Source organism: Chelonia mydas, chromosome 4 (assembly GCF_015237465.2).
Source record: "Chelonia mydas isolate rCheMyd1 chromosome 4, rCheMyd1.pri.v2, whole genome shotgun sequence".
NCBI classification, from domain to species: Eukaryota; Metazoa; Chordata; order Testudines; family Cheloniidae; genus Chelonia; species Chelonia mydas.
Window position 1 is genome coordinate 141,543,389 of NC_057852.1, and position 18,982 is coordinate 141,562,370.

The following is an 18,982-nucleotide window of genomic DNA, read 5'->3' on the forward strand; positions in this document are numbered from 1 at the left end:
TTGCTGTGGGCTGGTGAGAACGGGGCGGGAACGAACACAGCCCTGTAATGCAGCAGCTCCGGGTCAAGACCTCCGCAGTGCCCCCTGCTGGGAGAGGTCAGGGCTGGAGTAGCTGGGCGCTTCCCCCACACCCAGGGCACCTGCCCCGCTCCCTGCAGTGCCCCCTAGGAGAATCCTGCAGAAAGGCGTGCTCTAGCCTGTCTGCTGTCCGTGACGTCTCTGCTCTAGTGCCCAGCCGGGGCCAAGGGCAGGGCCCAGCCCCAGAGAGGGGCTAGAGGGAAGCGCTCTTGCCCCAGCCTGCGGCTAGTTCAGTGCGAGAAGGCCACCCGCTCCCACCAGCTCCAGGGGTCTCTTCATGGCCAGCAGCCCCTCCTTCTTGGCTGGGGATAGGGCCCTCCAGGTGGGGCGGGTCCATGCCCCATGGAAGCTGCACGCTCCCCCTTCCTGAGCTCTCACCTCAAGTCTGCAGCACCAGGGCATGGTGCCCTCACCCAGGTCGGGGCAGGGGCCCTGCTGGGGCACCCCAGGCTGGGGCGAGCCGGGCGTCCCCCTCACCTCCAGGTGATGCTGAGCATGGAGGCATTCGCATGGCACAGCCGTGCCAGGGCTGGCTGAAGGGCCGGCGGGCAGCAGGCTGGTGTAGCGCAGAGCGGGCTGGGCCTGGGGCTCCGTCTCACCCAGAAGCACTTGTGCTGGGAGACAACGAGGCGCTGGTGGGTGCAGAAGACGACACGGCAGCCAGCTGGCCCCTGGGGTGGACACTGCCAGGCTGCATCGGCAGGAAGAGCATGGTGAGCGTACGGGGGGCCCTGCACCACCTGCTATGCAGCCACGCTGAATGCCACCACCTGGGGGGAGAGGGGCAATATGGGGTGTGACCTGCCCCTGCTGGGATATAGCGTGGTGGGGGGGGAGGTGTGTGGTGGAATGGGAATTTTTTGTAATATTTTGTATGAATGTGTGCGCCTCGGTTTCCCCATGTGGTGCATGGTTAACGAGGTGGTGGGAAAAGGTTGTTACCAGCAATCCAGATGTGACTGACACCTAGCCCCGTGCCCATGGAGAATCCAAGAAGACAATGGCCACTTCAATTGCCCAGACATTTGGCACCTGGCAACAAACGACCCTGGATGACTCCCATTCCTTAGGAGGCCAGCCAGGTGTGAGCAGCTGGAGGACAAAGGGCTGAGGAGGTTCCACGGCTGCAGGCAGGAGAGACGTTTCTGTATGGGGACTAAAGGGGTCGGGGGCTCGGGGCTGACCCCGCGGGCCCAGGCTGTAACTTGCTGCTCTCTGTGGTGGCCAAGGCCTGGCTACGCCGTGTTCCAGACACCAGCTAACCCCCCGGCTGAGAGTCCCAGCCGATCAGGGGAGGTGGGGGTGCAGTGCTCCCTTTGGGGTACACGTCTCCCCACAAGGGACCTGGGGGCATTCCTCGGCAGGCTGTAGGGACTGCACACAGAACCAGGCTGACCACGGCCCCTTGGGGAAGCGGGACACCTGCCTGGCTGGAGGGACGTTCTCTGGAGCACAGGGTCTGGTCTGGGGCAGACCCAGGAACTGCCTCTGGAGGGAACAGCCAGTTTCCATGGGGCCATTCCCATTCCATCCCCACGCGACACAAAGACCTCCCACCATAAGCTGCCCCCGCCCCCCCAGCCTGGCCCATCCCTCCACCCTTGAACCATGAGACAACACCAAGTCCAGGGCACCAGCTGACGTTTATTGTAGGCACTCCAGAGAGCAGATCCCAGCCGTGGGAGCTGGTTGAAGGGGGATCAAGATGGGACAGGGCTCTGGGGTCGGCAGCCCCGAACCCTAGATGCCTTTTGGGGGTCTGTCAGACTAGTGTTAGGCCTCCCAGCAATGGGGTTGGATGGGGGCAGCATAGGTTGGGTTAAATACAGCAGATGGGGGGATGGGTTGAGGGTAAGGGGGCTGCAGGCCCAGCTCTGACAGGCCCCATCACACGTTCTCCCAGGTGGTCCAGGGGCTCCAGGTGGAGTTGACCAAGGGGTCCTGGCAGCGGATCTGCACCCGCCGTACATCCCCCTCGACGCTCATCTCCGTCACCCCCTCCAGCTGGAGGGAACCCTGAAATACAGAGAAACAGTGAGGGGGGGGCTTCCCGTGACCTCAGCAGGGCAGAGGGGAGATGTGACATGGGCAGGGAGAAAGAACCCTGGGGGAGGGGAGAGGAGATCTGTGATTCTCAGCATTTGGGCCTGAAGCCAGGCTGCCCTCGGAGAAGGTGGCTGCTGATCTGGGCTGAGGTTTGGACAGGGAGCCATGAGTGACGCTGGCAGGAGGGTGGGGAGCACATCTGAAAGTGACAGAAGTCAACTTCCTGACTCAAACAGCATTGTAGCAACATGGGAGACCTTGTGCTGACAGGACTGTGACAGTGGGTGGTTGCTTCATTTCAAGTGACCATGACTTGATCACATTTGTGATGCAAATGCAAAATAAAGTCCAAACAGTAATATATATACTTGGCTCTTTAAAAGGGCCAAGCTGAAAACAATCATAAGCCAAATCAGTTGGGAGACAATTTAAAACAGAAAATGTGAATGATAATTGGGAACTGTTCAAGAACATGTTAGTAGATGCCCAAAAAGCCAGGAAGAAGGCTACACTGATTAAAAAGAGGGGAAATAAAAGCAGCTCTTAAAAATAAAATAAATAATACATGGAAGAAAGGGTAAGCTGATAGTAATGAATATAAATCAGATCAATGGCTCCTTGTCGAGTTGGCAGCCGGTATCAAGTGGAGTGCCCCAAGGGTCGGTTTTGTTCAATATCTTCATTAATGATCTGGAGGATGGTGTGGATTGCACCCTCAGCAAGTTTGCGGATGACACTAAACTGGGAGGAGAGATAGATATGCTGGAGGGTAGGGATAGGATACAGAGGGCCCTAGACAAATTAGAGGATTGGGCCAAAAGAAATCTGATGAGGTTCAACAAGGACAAGTGCAGAGTCCTGCACTTAGGACGGAAGAATCCCATGCACCGCTACAGACTAGGGACCGAATGGCTAGGCAGCAGTTCTGCAGAAAAGGACGTAGGGGTTACAGTGGACGAGAAGCTGGATATGAGTCAACAGTGTGCCCTTGTTGCCAAGAAGGCTAACGGCATTTTGGGCTGTATAAGTAGGGGCATAGCCAGCAGATCGAGGGATGTGATCGTTCCCCTCTATTCGGCATTGGTGAGGCCTCATCTGGAGTACTGTGTCCAGTTTTGAGCCCCACACTACAAGAAGGATGTGAAAAAATTGGAAAACGTCCAGCGGAGGGCAACAAAAATGATTAGGGGACTGGAACACATGACTTATGAGGAGAGGCTGAGGGAACTGGGATTGTTTAGTCTGCGGAAGAGAAGAATGAGAGGGGATTTGATAGCTGCTTTCAGCTCCCCGAAAGGGGGTTCCCAAGAGGATGGATCTAGACTGTTCTCAGTGGTAGAAGATGACAGGACAAGGAGTAATGGTCTCAGGTTGCAGTGGGGGAGGTTTAGGTTGGATATTAGGAAAAACTTTTTCACCAGGAGGGTGGTGAAACACTGGAATGCGTTACCTAGGGAGGTGGTGGAATCTCCTTCCTTTGAGGTTTTTAAGGCCCAGCTTGACAAAGACCTGGCTAGGATGATTTAGTTGGGGATTGGTCCTGCTTTGAGCAGGGGGTTCGACTAGATGACCTCCTGAGGTCCCTTCCAACCCTGATATTCTATGATTCTATGACAATAGCCAGTATCAGATGCTTCAGAGGGAATGAAGAGAACAGGGTAATTATCAGATGATGAATCCCCTGTCATCCAGTCCCAGCTTCTGGCAGTCAGAGGTTTAGGGACATCCAGAGCATGGGGTTGTGTCACTGACCATCTTGGCTAATGGCCACTGATGGACCTATCCTGTATGAACTTATCAAATTCTTTTTTGAACCCAGTTATACTTTTGGCCTTCACAACATCTCCTGGCAGCAAGTTCCACAGGTTAACAGTGTGCTGTGTGAAGATGTACTTACTTATACAGTATTTGTTTTAAAGCTGCTGCTTATTAATTTCATTGGGTGACCCCTGGTTCTTGTGATATGTGAAGGGGTAAATGACACTTTCATATTCACTATCTCCACACCATTCACAATCTTCTAGACCTCCATCATACACCCCCACGCCTTGGTCGTCCCTTTTCCAAGCTGAACAGTCCCAGTCTTCTTCATCTCTCCTCCTACAGAAGCCGTTCCAGACCCCTCAGCATTTTGGTTGCCCCTCTCTGTACTTTTTCCAATTCTAATGTATCTTTTTTGAGAGGAGCAACCAGAACTGCACGCATTATTCAAGGTGTGGGAGCACCATGGATTTATGTTATTACATATTATGATATTTTCTGTCTCATTATCTAGCCCTTTCCTAATGATTCTATTCTGTTATGTTTTTTGGCTGCCGCTGCACTTTGAGTGGATGTTTTCAGAGAACTATCCACAGTGACTCCAAGATCTCTTTCTTGAGTGGTAACAGCTAATTTAGAGCCCATCATTTTGTATGGGTAGTTGGGATTATGTTTTCCAATGTGCATTACTTTGCACTTATCAACACTGAATTTCACTGGCCACTTTGTTGCCCAGTCACCCAGTTTAGTGAGATCCCTTGGTAACAATTCACAGTCAGCTTTGGTCTTAACTATCTTGAGTAGTTTTGTAACCTCTGCAAATTTTGCCACCTCACTTTTTACCCCTTTTTCCAGATCATTTAGGAATATGTTGAATAGGCCTGGGCCCAGTACAGACCCCTGCGGACACCACTATTTACCTCTCTCCATTCTGAAAACTGATCATTTATTCCTACCCTTTGTTTCCTATCTTTTAACCAATCACAGACCCATGAGAGGACCATCCCTCTTATCATCAAGTGGGCGTGCTTCTCATGGGTGCCACAGGGATCAGCTCTTGGCCCTACGCTATTTAACATTTTTATCAGTGACCTAGAAGAAAACATAAAATCGTCGCTGATAAAGTTTGTAGATGGCACAAAGATGGGGGAGTGGGAAATAACGAAGAGGACAGAGCACTGACACAGAGCTATCTGGATTGCTTGGTAAGCTGGGCACAAGCAAAACAATGTGCGTTTCAATACGACCGAATGTGCAGTCCTATGAGCTGGGAACAAAGAGCGAAGGCCACACTCACAGGGTGGGGAAACAACTGTGACAGGCACTAGGGGTTGTGGTGGATAATCAGCTGGCCAAGAGCGCCCAGTGCAATGCCGTGTTCCAAAGAGCTAATGCCATCCTGGGATGCATCAACAGGGGAACACTGAGCAGCCGAGAGGCGATTTTCCCTCTGGATTTGGCACTGGAGTGGTTGCAGCTGGAATGCTGCGCCCAGGTCTGGTGCCCACAATTCAAGAAGGAGGGGTCAGAGAAGAGCCAGGAGAACGATTAAAGATTAGAAAACCAGCCTGACAGTGACAGACGCAAAGAGCTCAGTCTGTTTAGCAGAACAAAGAGAAGGTTCAGGGGTGACTTGATCCTTGTCTACCGGTGCTTGGGCAGCAAGTATTTAATAAGGGGCTCGACGCGTCAGTCCTGCAGAGAAAGGTCTAATCCGATCCAGCGGCTGGAAGTTGAATCTAGACACGTTCAGAGTGTTGAAAGTTTGTGCCTGATGTCCAGGACATGAACCATGGGAACCTCTTCCCAAGGGCTGTGGTGGAGTCTCGGTCACTGATGACTTTTAGAAGGAAACTGAATGGTTTCCTAACCCCTCTGCCCTCGCTCAGACAGAAGTGAACTCAGGGACGTCCTCTGGCCTGTGCGGCGCAGGAGGTCAGACTGGTGATGACAGTGCTTTCTTCTAGCCGCAGACTCTGTGTATTGGTGGGGGACAGGCGGGGGGGGGGAAGGATACAAGCAGGGGGGTGACAGGTGGGAGATGGGTCGGGGCGTGGCTTGGTACCGTGGTGATAGGCAGAGAAGGGGTGACACAACCCAGGCAGGATGAGTGACAGGTGGGGGACAGTTACCTTGGTGCCGTCCCAGTGCTCGTACTCCAGCTGGTAGCGCAGGAGGAAGTAGGAGTGTGGGCTGGACCAGGAGGCTGGGGGGGCCCAGGACAGGTGCAGGAGCCCACCCTTGCTCTGCGCAGTCACGTCTTGCGGGGGGCCCGGCCTCACTGTGGGCACAGAGAGTCGTTAGTCATGGGGGAGGGTGGGATCAGACAGATGGGCAAGGGGAGCCCCTTCACTCTCTGGGTACTCCCTCCCCTTGGCCTTTCGGGAAGGGCCCCATCACCCCAAGGCTGCCTAACCCCAGCTCCGGACACACTGAGCTGAAACAGACCCAAGGCAGGAACCAGGCCCTTTGGATGATTCCTCTACCACGGGAGAGGGGCGCTATGGGGCAGGGCAGGGGGGGCACAATCTCTGTACCTATGGGAAGCATCTGTGGGGCATGGCTGGGGACAGAGACAGTCCATATGCCAATGAATGGGGGGTGGGGGGCTGACAATCCATGAATCCATGGGAGACCCTCTAGGGCAGGGTGGGGGGTGACCGTCCCGATAGCCATGGGGGGGGGGGCATGACTGTCCTGGTAACCCTGGATGGGGCTATGGGGTGGGGGGAGATGGCTCCAGTAGCCATGGGGGGGCCTATGTGGCGAGGAGGGAATGGTCCCTGAAGCCATGCAGGGGTCTATGGAAAGGGAGGATGTGGGTCCTGGTACCGATGCCGTGGCAGGGGCTCTGGGGCAGTAGGGGGCCAAGTACCCACACAGGGGGGCTCTCGGGCAGTGAGGGGCCTGATACCCATGCGGGGGCAGGAGCTCTGGGGCAGTGAGTGGGGGGTCCTGATAACCATGCAGGGGGGCTCTGGGGTAGTGGGGGGCCGGGTACCACACGGGAGGCTCTGGGGCGGGGGCCGGTACCATGCGGGACCCACCGATGTCCCGGAGGAAGAGGCGGTGGGTGATGTTCACGAAGCTCTCAGCCGAGATTCCCTCCAGCGCCAGCTCCAGCGGCCTCGGCTCCTCCGCGAAGGGGCAGAAGGTCCCGTCCGCCAGGGTCACCGTGAAGGGCTGGGGCTGGTCCGGGCCCTGCAGCGCGGAGCCTCCGCCCACGTAGAGCCAGGCCCCGGGGGCACCATCGGGGCTGCGGCAGAGCAGGGGCAGGTCAGGCGGGGCGGGATGGGGGGGCACAGCGGGGCCAGGGGACGAGGGGGGGTAGGGGTCCAGCCAGAGGGCGGGGCGGCGGACTGGGGGTAGGACGGGGGGGCAGTAGGGTGGGGGGAGGAGTGGGGTCCGGCCGGGGGACAGGGAGAGCAGTGGGGCGGGGGGCACGGCGGAGGACAGCGGGGCGGAGCCTGGACTGGGGGCAATGGGGCGGCACGGCAGGGGAGGGGCGCAGTGGGGCGGGGGGGCACGGCGGGGGGCAGTGGGGCAGGGCCCAGCCCGGGGACTGGGGGCAGTGGGGCGGCACAGCAAGGGGAGGGGGGCAGTGGGGCAGGGCCTTGGGACTGGGGGCAGAGGGCAGCGGGGCGGGGGGGCAGTGGGGCGGCACGGCGGGGGGGGCGCTCACCTGCGGGAGAGGCGGGCGTGGAAGGCGGCGGGGAGGGGGCAGTGGAGCAGGGCATGGCGGGGGGGCAGTGGGCTGAGGGACACGGCGGGGGAGGGGCGCAGTGGGGCGGCACGGCGGGCGGGGCGCTCACCTGCGGGAGAGGCGGGCGCGGAAGGCGGAGGGGGAGGGGCGCAGTGGGGCATGGCGGGGGGGCGCAATGGGGCGAGGGACACGGCGGGGGAGGGGCGCAGTGGGGCAGGGCGTGGCAGGGGGGCAGTGGGGCAGGCGTGGCAGGGGGGCAGTGGGGCGAGGGACACGGCGGGGGAGGGGCGCAGTGGGGCGGCACAGCGGGCGGGGCGCTCACCTGCGGGAGAGCCGGGCGCCCGGAAGGCGGAGGGGGAGGGGTGCAGTGGGGCATGGCGGGGGGCGCAATGGGGCGAGGGACACGGCGGGGGAGGGGCGCAGTGGGGCTGCACAGCGGGTGGGGCGCTCACCTGCGGGAGAGGCGGGCGCGGAAGGCGGCGGGGGAGGGGCACAGTGGGGCAGGGCATGGCAGGGGGGCAGTGGGGCAGGCGTGGAGGGGGGCAGTGGGGCGAGGGACACGGCGGGGGAGGGGTGCAGTGGGGCGGCACGGCGGGTGGGGCGCTCACCTGCGGGAGAGCCGGGCGCCCGGAAGGCGGAGGGGGAGGGGCGCAGTGGGGCAGGGCATGGCGGGGGGGGCGCAATGGGGCGAGGGACACGGCGGGGGAGGGGCGCAGTGGGGCAGGGCGTGGCGGGGGAGGGGCGCAGTGGGGCGGCACGGCGGGCGGGGCGCAGTGGGGCAGGGCGTGGCGGGGGAGGGGCGCAGTGGGGCGGCACGGCGGGCGGGGCGCTCACCTGAGGGAGAGGCGGGCGCGGAAGGCGGCGGGGGAGGGGCGCAGTGGGGCAGGGCGTGGCAGGGGGGCAGTGGGGCAGGCGTGGCAGGGGGGCAGTGGGGCGAGGGACACGGCGGGGGAGGGGCGCAGTGGGGCGGCACGGCGGGTGGGGCGCTCACCTGCGGGAGAGGCGGGCGCGGAAGGCGGCGGGGGAGGGGCGCAGTGGGGCAGGGCGTGGCGGGGGAGGGGCGCAGTGGGGCGGCACGGCGGGCGGGGCGCTCACCTGCGGGAGAGGCGGGCGCGGAAGGCGGCGGGGGAGGGGCGCAGTGGGGCAGGCGTGGCGGGGGGGCAGTGGGGCGAGGGGTACGGCGGGGGAGGGGCGCAGTGGGGCGGCACGGCGGGCGGGGCGCTCACCTGTGGGAGAGGCGGGCGCGGAAGGCGGCGGGGGAGGGGCGCAGTGGGGCAGGGCGTGGCGGGGGAGGGGCGCAGTGGGGCGGCACGGCGGGCGGGGCGCTCACCTGCGGGAGAGGCGGGCGCTGAAGGCGGCGGGGGAGGGGCGCAGTGGGGCAGGGCGTGGCGGGGGAGGGGCGCAGTGGGGCAGGGCATGGCGGGGGGGGCGCAATGGGGCGAGGGACTCGGCGGGGGAGGGGCGCAGTGGGGCAGGGCGTGGCGGGGGAGGGGCGCAGTGGGGCGGCACGGCGGGCGGGGCGCTCACCTGCGGGAGAGGCGGGCGCGGAAGGCGGCGGGGGAGGGGCGCAGTGGGGCAGGGCGTGGCGGGGGAGGGGCGCAGTGGGGCGGCACGGCGGGCGGGGCGCTCACCTGCGGGAGAGGCGGGCGCGGAAGGCGGCGGGGCGCAGTGCGGTCCAGGAGCAGCTCAGCTCGCCGCCGTAGGACTCCGCCCGGCAGGTCACGGCGCTGCCTGGGGGCAGGAGGGGTCAACATCGCCCGGCCCCCCAGTGACCCGCCAGAGCCCGGCCCCCCCGCCCCTGGGAGTCCGCCCCCCCGCGCTCCCCGATGGTCACCCCCGCCCCTGACAGCGTGACCCCCCGGGTGGTCCCCCCCGCGCTCGCAGTCCCCCCACGACCGGTGAGCCCCCCGCGAGCCCGCCCCCCGCGCTCTGTGCCCTGGGAGCAGACAGCCGTGGGCTGTGCCCCTGCCTGCCCTGTTGGCACAGAGCCCCGGGGGAGCTGGAGTTCCTGGCTCGCCCCCCCTTGCGCCCCCTCCCTCGCCCCCGCGAGCTCCAGCCTCTGCCCCCCACGTGGCAGGCACCTGGGGCGCCCTGCAGCAGGGGGTAGTCCGGGTCGCTGACCACCACGTAGGTGGAGTCCAGCAGGCGAGGGCCGTGCCAGCAGGTGTAGTTGCCGGCGGCCGGCTGGTCCAGGCCCTCGAGCGTGAGGGTGCGGCCGGCGATGTGGTGCTCGGCCATGATCTCCAGATGCTCGTTCTGCTTCCAGGACACGTGCTCCTGGGCGGTGTCGCAGGTCACCACCACCTGGCCGTTCACGTCCCCGACCAGAACTGGGGAGAAGGGAACCCGCCGCGTCAGCGCCCAGCGGGGCAGGCCAGACCCAAGGGCTGCAACACCCCCACCCCTGCCCTGGGCAGGGTGTACCTGCTGCCCCCCCACCCCTAGGGGCCAGATGTACCCCTCCCCCCTACCTCCCCAAAGGGGCTAGGTATGCCCTGTGTCCCCCTCCCCTACTCCCAGGGGGCCAGAGGTACCCCTACCCCGTCTAGGGCCCTGCGTGACCTGTGCCTCCCCCCTTCCCCCCCAAGTGGGCCAGCATGCCCTGTGTCCCCCTCCCCTACTCCCAGGGGGACCGATGTACCCTTACCCCTCTCCAGGGCCCTGTGCTCCCCCCCCAGCCCCGGCGCAGGGGCCAGGTGTGTTGCATGCCCACACAGTCTCCTTCCCTATCACCCTCCCCAGGGCGTGACTCACACTTGCTGGGGAAGTCTGTCAGGGCTGCTGCAGGTACCACACACAGCACCTGCACTAGGGCCACCAGCATCAGCATCTGTGGGGCAGGAAGGGCAGAGTTAGTGCTTCGCATGGGCACCCACAGGGAGCTCCACGTCCCAAAGCCCCAGCACCCCCTGAGACTAGCCCCAAGGTCTGAGCGCTCAGCCCCTGCCTGAGGGACTCCCAGTCACAGCGTGAAGGGCCCAGCCCATAGGCCTGGGGTCCTGGGGGACCCTCTCCACAGGAGCCCCAGAATAAGCAGCCAGGCCCTTCGTCTATGCAGCCGGGACTGTCTCTGTCTGTCTGTCTGTGCCACACCCACTGCAACAGGGCCCTGATCTCGGGGCGGGAGAAGGGGGCTGTGCCAGGCCTGGCGTGGTGGGGCCCGGGTCTTGGGGGGAGGCCCCGATCGCAGGGCGAGGGGCTGTGCCTGGCATGATGGGGGCTCCATTCTCTGGGGTGGGAGTGTGGGTCTGTGCACCAGGGGCTGGGGCTGGCAGAGAGGGGTCCACAAGGAAGCAGGTGCGGGAAAAGGCCGTGGGCTAAGCTGTTGAAGAGGACGAGGTGATGGGCCCGGGCAGGTAAAAGGAGGTGCATGAGGTGGGGGGGGCAGCACTGGGGGAGGGGTAGAGAGCCCCATGGATCAGGGAGCATGAAAGGGTCAGGCCAGACTCTACCCCCAGAGCCTGCAGTGGGCCAAGGTAGCTGTTTCCTCTGCAGCCCCCTCCCCAGCCCCAAACTCTGCGGACCCCAGCACCAGAGAAGGCAGTGCACTCCCTGGGGCCGCCCTGGCTCTAACCCCCGGCCATGGGGCTCCCAGCCCTTCCCCCGGAGGGGAGTCCACAGCTGGCTCCCCGGCTCCCTGGGTCAGACAGCTGAGCCCTATCCTGCCCTCAGGAGTGCTGGGCTCCTGGCCAGGCTGCCGGCTGGCTCCCCCCGCACATCGTGTCCAGCCCTACCTCGGAGGGTCAGTGCTCTCTGCTGCTCGCAGGGCTGGGGAGTCTGGTGCTGAAGCAGGGCTGGGGTGTGCTGTGTGTGACCCGTATATATTCACCTCGGCCCGGCAGGGGAGACCCCAAAGGCACAGAAAGGAGAAGCAGAGAAACCACATAGCTGGAAGCACCAATTCTCAGAAGAGAGAAAGCTGGAGAAGCCACGCTGGGCTGGGGCCAAAACCAGAGAGAGATACAGGGCCCCGCATCTCCTAAGGCGAGGGGCCCAGCCCCACAGCAGTTGCTACAGGGTCCCCCCATTGCTCCTGCAGAGTGAGGGGCCTGGCCCCATAGCAAGTCCTGGTTATCACCCCCCATCAGTCACACTCACCTGGAGCCCTGGCATGGCTTGATTTGTGTCCATGCAGCTGCCCAGACCCCCACCGAGATCGGGGCGCCGCCATGCTGGGCAATCTGCAAGCATGTAACGGGGACAGTCGCTGCCCCAGGAGCTCACTGGCCACGTGTGAGATGAGAGAGCAGGGGTACAACAGACAGATGGCAGAGCACGAGGCGGCAGGGAGACGGAAATGGTCTCGGTGAAGCTGGGGGGTTATTGTAGGCCTGGCGGCAGAGGGAGCTGGATGGAGCCGATGAGGTGGCCTTGCAGAGCTTTAGGGGAGCTCGCCCTGCGTGTAAGGGCAGCCGGGCAGAAAGGGCAAAGGTGGGAACTGCTGCAAGTGCCCAGTGTCTGCTGTCCCATTGGCAGGGCGAAGGCGGAGTGGGCCCAGTGGTGTCTGGGGGATGATCGGGTGGCGGGATGGGACAGGCCGTGGACGTGGAGATGGGGGGTTTGTGTCTGATGGGAGTCTGACACCAAGGCCATTGGTACCAACTGCTCTGTAACAGCACCTCCTCCTGGTGCACAGCTTGCAGGGCATTTATCCACAGGGCATGTCGGGAAAGCCAGGCTCAGGCTGCTCCCCACGCTCCCGGGGTGAGGCTGCAGGCGGCTGGTGAAGAGGGAAACACGTGTCACCATCTGAATCCGGGCAGGCTGGCAAACAGGTTTGAGGCAGACCAGGGAAGTCGATTCACCCGCCTTGCTGTCGGCTAGTCAGGGGCACTGTAAGCCAATACAGCGAAGCCAAACCTGCGCACAGAGCAAAGAGAGGGAGGGGGGACACCAGCAACTAAGCCCCACAGGGCTCTCCTGTCTCCGGGGGGTGGGGGATCTACAGAGAAATGTGGGGCTGGGAGGTCCTCCCGTTCCCTCCCTGCACTGTGGTAGCACCAAGTGACCCTAGACCAGCCCTGACAGGGGTTTGTCCAACCTGGTCTTAAAACCTCCAGTGACAGGATCCCACCCCCCGCCCTTGGATGCCTGGTCCGGAGCTTAGCTACCCTGAGAGTTCGACAGCTTTCCCCGATGTTTCCCTCGAGCTCCCCTGCAGCAGAGCAAGCCCATTCCCGCTTGTCCTGCCTGCAGTGGGCATGGAGAACACTCCAGCCCTGCAGACTGGGATCAGGTCCGCAGGCTCCTGTTCTCACCAGTGAACATGCCCTTGCTTAACCTTCCCTCAGAGGCCACGCTTTCGAAACCTCGGATCATTTGTGTTGCTCTCCTCTGGACTCCCTCCAATTTATCCACATCTTCCCTGGAGTGCGGCACCCAGACCTGGACACGGTGCTGCAGCTGGGGCCTCCCCAGTGCTGTGTAGCACAGGGCAATGACCTCCCCTGTCTTACATGCAACACCCCTCTTAATAAACCCCCGAATTACCTTAGCCTTTTCTTTTACAACTGCATCCCGTTGTTGACTCGTATTGAATTTGTGATGCCCAGCTCCTGTCCCGCAGTCCTACCGCCTAGTCCCGTTTGTAGTTGTACATTTGAGTTTTCCTTCCTGACTGAAGTACGTTGTACTTGTCTTTACTGAATTTCAACTTGTTGAATTCAGACCAGTTCTCCCATTTGTCAAGGCCATTTTGAATTCTCATCCTGTCTTCCAAAGTGTTTGCAACCCCTCCCAGCTTGGTGTTGTCTGCAAATTCTATACGTACACTCTCTCCTCCATTATCCAAGTCATTAATGAAAATACTGACTACCATGACTACAGAACAAGCCATGCTCCCCCAGGGTTTGGCTTTGGGGGACTCGCTGACTGGGGCTCATGGGGTGGAGCAGGGGGCTGCAGGCCTAGGGGACTGGTCTAAGGGGTCAGTGAAGCCATACGGCCTGCCCTGGAGAAAGGGTGGGAGCCCTGGGGGTCTGGCCCACTCCAGGGGGCCTTCCAGGGTCTGCTCCAAAGGTCGGGGTGTGATAACAACTGTCACAGGGCATAGGGAGGCCTTAGGGTAGCCCAGAGAGCTGCAGGCTACAGCACGGTCCATCCTGGTCAGCCCAGAGCCCAGCCAGGCTGCAGTGACCCCTTGGTGCAAGATTTGTCTGTCCCTCGTCTGACCTGCTTCATCAGACTCCAGGTGAGAGCCCCGACTCCTGCCAGCAGCAGCCTTGTCCCCTCCTCACACCTCCCCTGTCCAGGTGGGGAGATCCAAATCCCTCTGTGGTGTCAATATCTGAGCAACTGGATTTATGGTTGTCTTTTCAAGGCCGTGGAGACCAACACCCAGATGGCGAGGTGACACCCACACCCCTGTGTCTTAGAGCAAACAGGCCTTTCCCACCCACTGAGTAACAATGCATCTTAGGGGAAACTGAGGCACAAACAGGTTTCTCCCCCCCCCCCTCAAATATTACAGAATATTCCCACTTTGTCACATCTCTTCCCCCTTCCAGACCGAACTGGGCAGGGCACTTTAACCAGTGACCTGGGGAAGTTCAAACCCACAAGTGTTATTCACAGGTGCCACAGCATCTTTCGCATCCCCTTGGTAGCTTCCTGCCTGGCACTTCCAAGAGTTAGGACACAGAACCACAGGGCCACCTAGTCCAACCCCAGCCAGCAGGCAGGAGCTGTTGTGTCCTTAACTGTGTCTACAGCGCCGTTGCTATTCAATTAAATGTCCCGTATCCAGTCCGCAGCTTGGAGCCGGGTCCCGTCCGCCCTTAGGGCCGGGCTGGTCGCTCGCACTCACAGGGGGCATGAGGAGCTGTCATGAGACCTGTGCCCGTTTGCCACCCCAAAGCCCTGGGGTTTGGAACTGGGCTGGGGTCCTGCCACTGGCTCCTCCCCGTCGTCTGCCAGGGAGCGAGGGCAGCAAACTCCCCCTCCCCGTGTCGGCCACCTGGGCTGCCCTGACCCCCAGGCTGGAGCAGGGGGTGACCCTTGGGCATTTGGTGAGGCGGGGGCAGGGTGCTCCTGCACCTGGGCAGGCCCCTCTGGAGCTGTCCCCCAACCCCAGGGCTGTGCGTATGCCAGGAGCCCATCCCCCCTTGGGGGTAACCTGCTGCCCTCCCCCGCGATGGGCTGTGGTTCAGGCTGCCTGCTGAGTTCACCGTGCTCCAGTAACACCCGAGCTGGTAGGGGACAGGCAGCCATCCCGTTAGCTTGCAAGCATCCCGAGAGATTCCCCTTTCTGACCTCCCGTGGCACCTTCCCTGGGGACTGCCGCCGTGAAGCAGCCACTGAGGACGTGTTTCCAGTGTGCACAGATAACGTCTCCCATCGCTGCAGCGCGCACGCGTCGCAAGGCTCACAATCCCCAGGGGCCCCTGGCTTTCCTCGGAGACTCACGGCGTTATGGGTAAGCCAGACTCAGGGCACAGGCCCAGCAGTTAAGGGCAGAAGGGGCCACCAGTCAGCTAGTCTGACCTATAAATCACAGGCCCCCCTGCCAGCACCTGCCCACCAAACCGAAACTGGACTAAAAGAGCACAGCCCACAGGGGACTAGACTGTGTGTCACCAGCAGCGAGCAGGCAGCCAGAGGGGCCCGGGGCCCACGCAGTGACAGGGAAATGAGAGAGTGAGCTACACCCAGCTAATTCTGGCTGGTGACCACCCCCATACGCTGCAGAGGAAGGTGACAAACTCCTTGGGACAAAGGGGGAATTTTCTGTAATATGATGTATGGATACTGTGCATGCCTCAATTTCTCCTATGTGCTGCATGGGTAATTAGGTGGGAGGAAAAGGGTGTTTACTCTGTGCAGAGATCCAGGTGTGACTGCGCCTCGCTGGCTGGGCCCCAGGCCCACGGACAGTCCCAGAAGACAATGGCCAGTCCAACTGCCCAGACATTTGGCACCTGGCAACTGACAACCCTGGATGCCCCCCGCCCCGTTTCCCCTGCAGGAAGCCAGTCGGGTGTGAGCAGCTGGAGGACAAAGGGCCTCTGCTGCCATCCGGGCCCCGCTGCTCCACCTACCCTCCTGCTCACACACCACCCGGGCCCAGCCCCACAACACGCAGGAGCCCTGGGCCAGGGACTGGCACTGGCTGCGCTGCCTTCACCTTGGCCCCCAGGCCAGAGCTGCAGGGCCAGGCAGGTGCGGAGCGGGTGCGACGGGCAGCTGTGGGTGCAGGCGGAGTGAGGGAGGCACTGTCCCCTGCGCAGTGTCCTGGCCATGCCGATGGGTGGGGCCCAAGCTGCCATAACCCCCAGCCAGGCCATGAGGGGGGTGGGGGCTGCCATGGGGCTGGGGGAGGTCCACGGTGTGCCAGGGCCAATGGGGCGCAACCCGGGTCTGGACCCTGCTGTGAGCTGAGCAGCCGTGGACGTGTCTTTTCTGAGCACACAGGACGGAGTCGGCAGCCCAGCCACATGGGCGTGGCACAAGCCTGGCCCCCCACGGCAGAGCGGCCGTGCCAGCAGCTGTGGCTCTCACCTCACCCGGGCTGTGGCCTGTGCCCCCCCGTGCAGGCATGCTGGTCACAGGCCCAGCGCATGGAGCAAGGGGTTAGTGTGGGCACGGGGCCCACCCGGCTGCCCCGATTCTGCCACGCTGGGCGCTGGGGCTCTGACCTGACCATGGGCTGCAGCGGGTGGGGCAGGCGAGGGTCTGGCCTGTGCCCTGCAGGGGTGGGACCGGCTGCCCACGATGGCCCTTCTGGCCTTACCGGCTCTGAGGCTTGTGCAGTGGGTCAAGGCTGGGCAGGGGGGCTCCCCAACTGGGGGGAGGGATAGTGATGTGCCCCCTGCCCCCTGGGGCTGGGGGGGAGGCAATGACAAGCCCTCTGCCCCAGGCCTAAGGGGCCGTGCCCAGAGCAGCACCACAGCCTGGCTGTCCCAGAGGGCATCGCACCAGGGCCCAGCCTGTAGCCAAGGGCTGGGGGGGTGCCTGGGCATGCCGTGGGGACGCAGCCTGGGTTTGAAAGGGGGGTTTGGCTGCAGCCCCCTTGCTCCACAGGAGATCCCCCAGCTCCCACCTCCCCCCGCATCGGGGGCTCTCTGCCAGCCTGGTGCCCAGTTCTACTCGGCCTGGCACAGGGGCCCAGCGCATGGAGCTCCCCCAGCCTCACGGACTGTCTCGGGTTCCTGGAAAGCAAGGGGGAAGTTGGGGACTGCTGTCACTGAGCTGATAAGGGTTCAGCCCACTCCCAGTGGGAAGGCCAGACTGGCCCACAACCTCAGGGAGCCCAGCCGCCAGCCCGAACAGCTACAGGTAGCCCCAGGGCAGGGCTCCAGCCGGGATGGTGGGGAAATACCGCAGTGCAGTGCCCCCCGCCATCCCATCCCCGCCTCTGCCAGCTGCCTCCCCTTCTCTCCCCACGGGGGGGCAGGTGTTTGCGGGGGCTCCATGTGGGGCCTGCCCTTCATGTGCTGCACGGACCTGGGAGGGGCTCCTCTGCTCAGCACCCCAAGCTGGCTACCGGACCCAGGCCCCCTGCAGCCCCTGCCCCAGGGAGCCCAGCCCCTAAACGGCTCCATCCCCTCTGCCATGGAGCGGGACAAGCTGGGCAGGGCCCGCCTGGCCCTCTGCCCATCTCCCAGCCTGCAGGGAGAGGCCCGACAGCTCCTGCCCCTTGGTCCCTGCCCAGAGGAGAGGCTGGGCCCAGCAGAGCCAGGATATGAAGGGGCAGAAGGTTCCCACAACTGGGCTCCCCCCAGGTACTGGCTCCCCACAGCTCAGACCACAACTTCCCCTGTGAGCTGCGGGGCGGCCAGTCCGGAGCTGACTCCTCTGCTTCCCCAGCACTTCCAGGGAACGCAACCGTGCCGGGGGGAGCCCCGCTGAACTGCCAGGGCCACCCCCTCCCTTCTCGCGTCACAGGGGCCGCAGGGCGGGGCTGGCAGGGCAGGGGCTGCCTGGCTCCCAGGGGGGATTTCGCTTCAACCGCCGTCCGCTCCCAGGGGAGCACAGTGCGAGGCTCCCCCCAGCCTGAGGGCTCCGCTTTCCTGGGGTGGGAGAGGCCTGTGGGGCCAGGGCCTAGGACCGCTCAGCTGGCCAGAGCGAGGGAACAGCCCAGCACCACCGGCTGGGACCGCAGAGCCCCTGGGCTGCTGGCCTGGGGGGGCCAGCCCAGGGAGCTGCCCCACGGGGCATTGCACAAGGTATCAGGGCACCTCAGCACCAGATCGAGGGCACCAGGGCCCATTGCGACGATCCAGTCTGACCCCCCGGTACAGCCCAGGCCAGAGCCCGGCTGCCCGCTCAGCCCTACGGCCGAGCTGCTAGACAGCCTGGATCGAACAGAGAATCCACCTCCTCCCTCAGGGATCCGGTCCCACGGTTCATTCCCCTCCCTGTCAAAGGCTGAGGTGTCCCTCCTCGGCTAGCCTGACGGGCCTATTAGGTGTCTGTTCCCCCGCAGGTACCTGCAGCCCGGGGTCAAGGCGTCCCTGAACCTGCTCTTCAAGCTAGATGGAGCTCCCTGAGTCTCACTCTGAGGCAGGGTTTTCCAACCCTTCAGTCACTCTCCTGGCTCTTCTCTGCCCCCTCTCCAGTTTGTCAACACCCCTCTTGGATTGTGGGCACAGGATCCCAGCAGCAGTCGCACTGGTGCCAGATTCAGAGGGGACATTGCCATCCTGGGCTGTGTAAACAGGGGCAGAGAGGTTGAGTCCCCTTGGCCTGGCTGGCCCAGGCTTCTTGCTGAGATTTGCTCTCATGTAAGCTCCATAGGGTCGCTGGGGAGGGAAGGGCTCTGAACCAGCTGGGACCAAAGATGCACCGAGCAGCCCCCACGCCCAGCTCCACCCACCCCAGCATGCAGCCTGCAGATGCTGGGCCCCACGCCCTGGGGAGTCTGCAGCCACCAGGGCAGCCGGCACCCAGAGCTGGAGAAGAGGGAGGTAGGATCCCAGGAGCAGCTGACCCCATACTGCAGCCCCAGTTCAGCTCTGCCTCCACCCCTGCCCTTGCTGGGGGCCAGCACGCCCTGGTGACATGGGAACAATTCACAAACTGTACCCACCCGCAGGGGAGGCAGAGGCCAGCTGGCATCTCCAGGCTTCTGGCTCCACCTTGGCCTGCAGCCCCAGGGGTTCGGGGACTGGGGCTAACACTAGAGGGGAGCCCAGGGTGAAGCCCTTGCACTGTCACGCTGCTCGCCAAGACCCTGGCTGGGGGTAGGCAGCTCCCCTGGCCAGGCTGAGCAGGGAGCCCCGGGGCTGCGGGTTACGAAGGGCACAGGGCTGTTTCCGCTCTCACGCGTCTACCCCTGCCCAGCACAGGGAGCTGCTGCAGAAGGCTGGGGAGAGGTCGGGGAAGCGGAGGCGGGGGCTGGTATCTGTAAGGAGCTGTGTATTTCTCAGGCCACGAAGAGCGACGTGAAGGGGGCTG

General features: G+C 63.0%; 1 protein-coding gene across 1 annotated transcript; it reads right to left on the minus strand.

Moving 5' to 3' along the window:
- Positions 1 to 1,702: 1,702 nt before the first annotated feature.
- On the minus strand, positions 1,703 to 11,779 carry LOC114020927 (interleukin-12 subunit beta). The gene is made up of 7 exons (XM_037898596.2): positions 11,687 to 11,779; positions 10,343 to 10,418; positions 9,670 to 9,918; positions 9,220 to 9,319; positions 6,933 to 7,141; positions 6,018 to 6,166; positions 1,703 to 2,094 (listed from the first exon to the last, which is right to left on the minus strand). Exons 1-7 carry the CDS (start codon positions 11,777 to 11,779, stop codon positions 1,966 to 1,968), a joined length of 1,005 nt encoding a protein of 334 aa, XP_037754524.2. The 3' UTR covers positions 1,703 to 1,965.
- Positions 11,780 to 18,982: the final 7,203 nt, after the last annotated feature.

Excerpts from the sequence above, each read along its gene's own strand:
- LOC114020927 (XM_037898596.2), bottom strand. The coding sequence starts at position 11,779 with ATGCTTGCAGATTGCCCAGCATGGCGGCGCCCCGATCTCGGTGGGGGT. Across the intron at positions 10,419-11,686 it reads AAGCCATGCCAGGGCTCCAG|ATGCTGATGCTGGTGGCCCT; the intron begins GTGAGTGTGACT and ends CCTGCCCCACAG. Across the intron at positions 7,142-9,219 it reads CGCGCCCGCCTCTCCCGCAG|CCCCGATGGTGCCCCCGGGG; the intron begins GTGAGCGCCCCG and ends GCTCTGCCGCAG.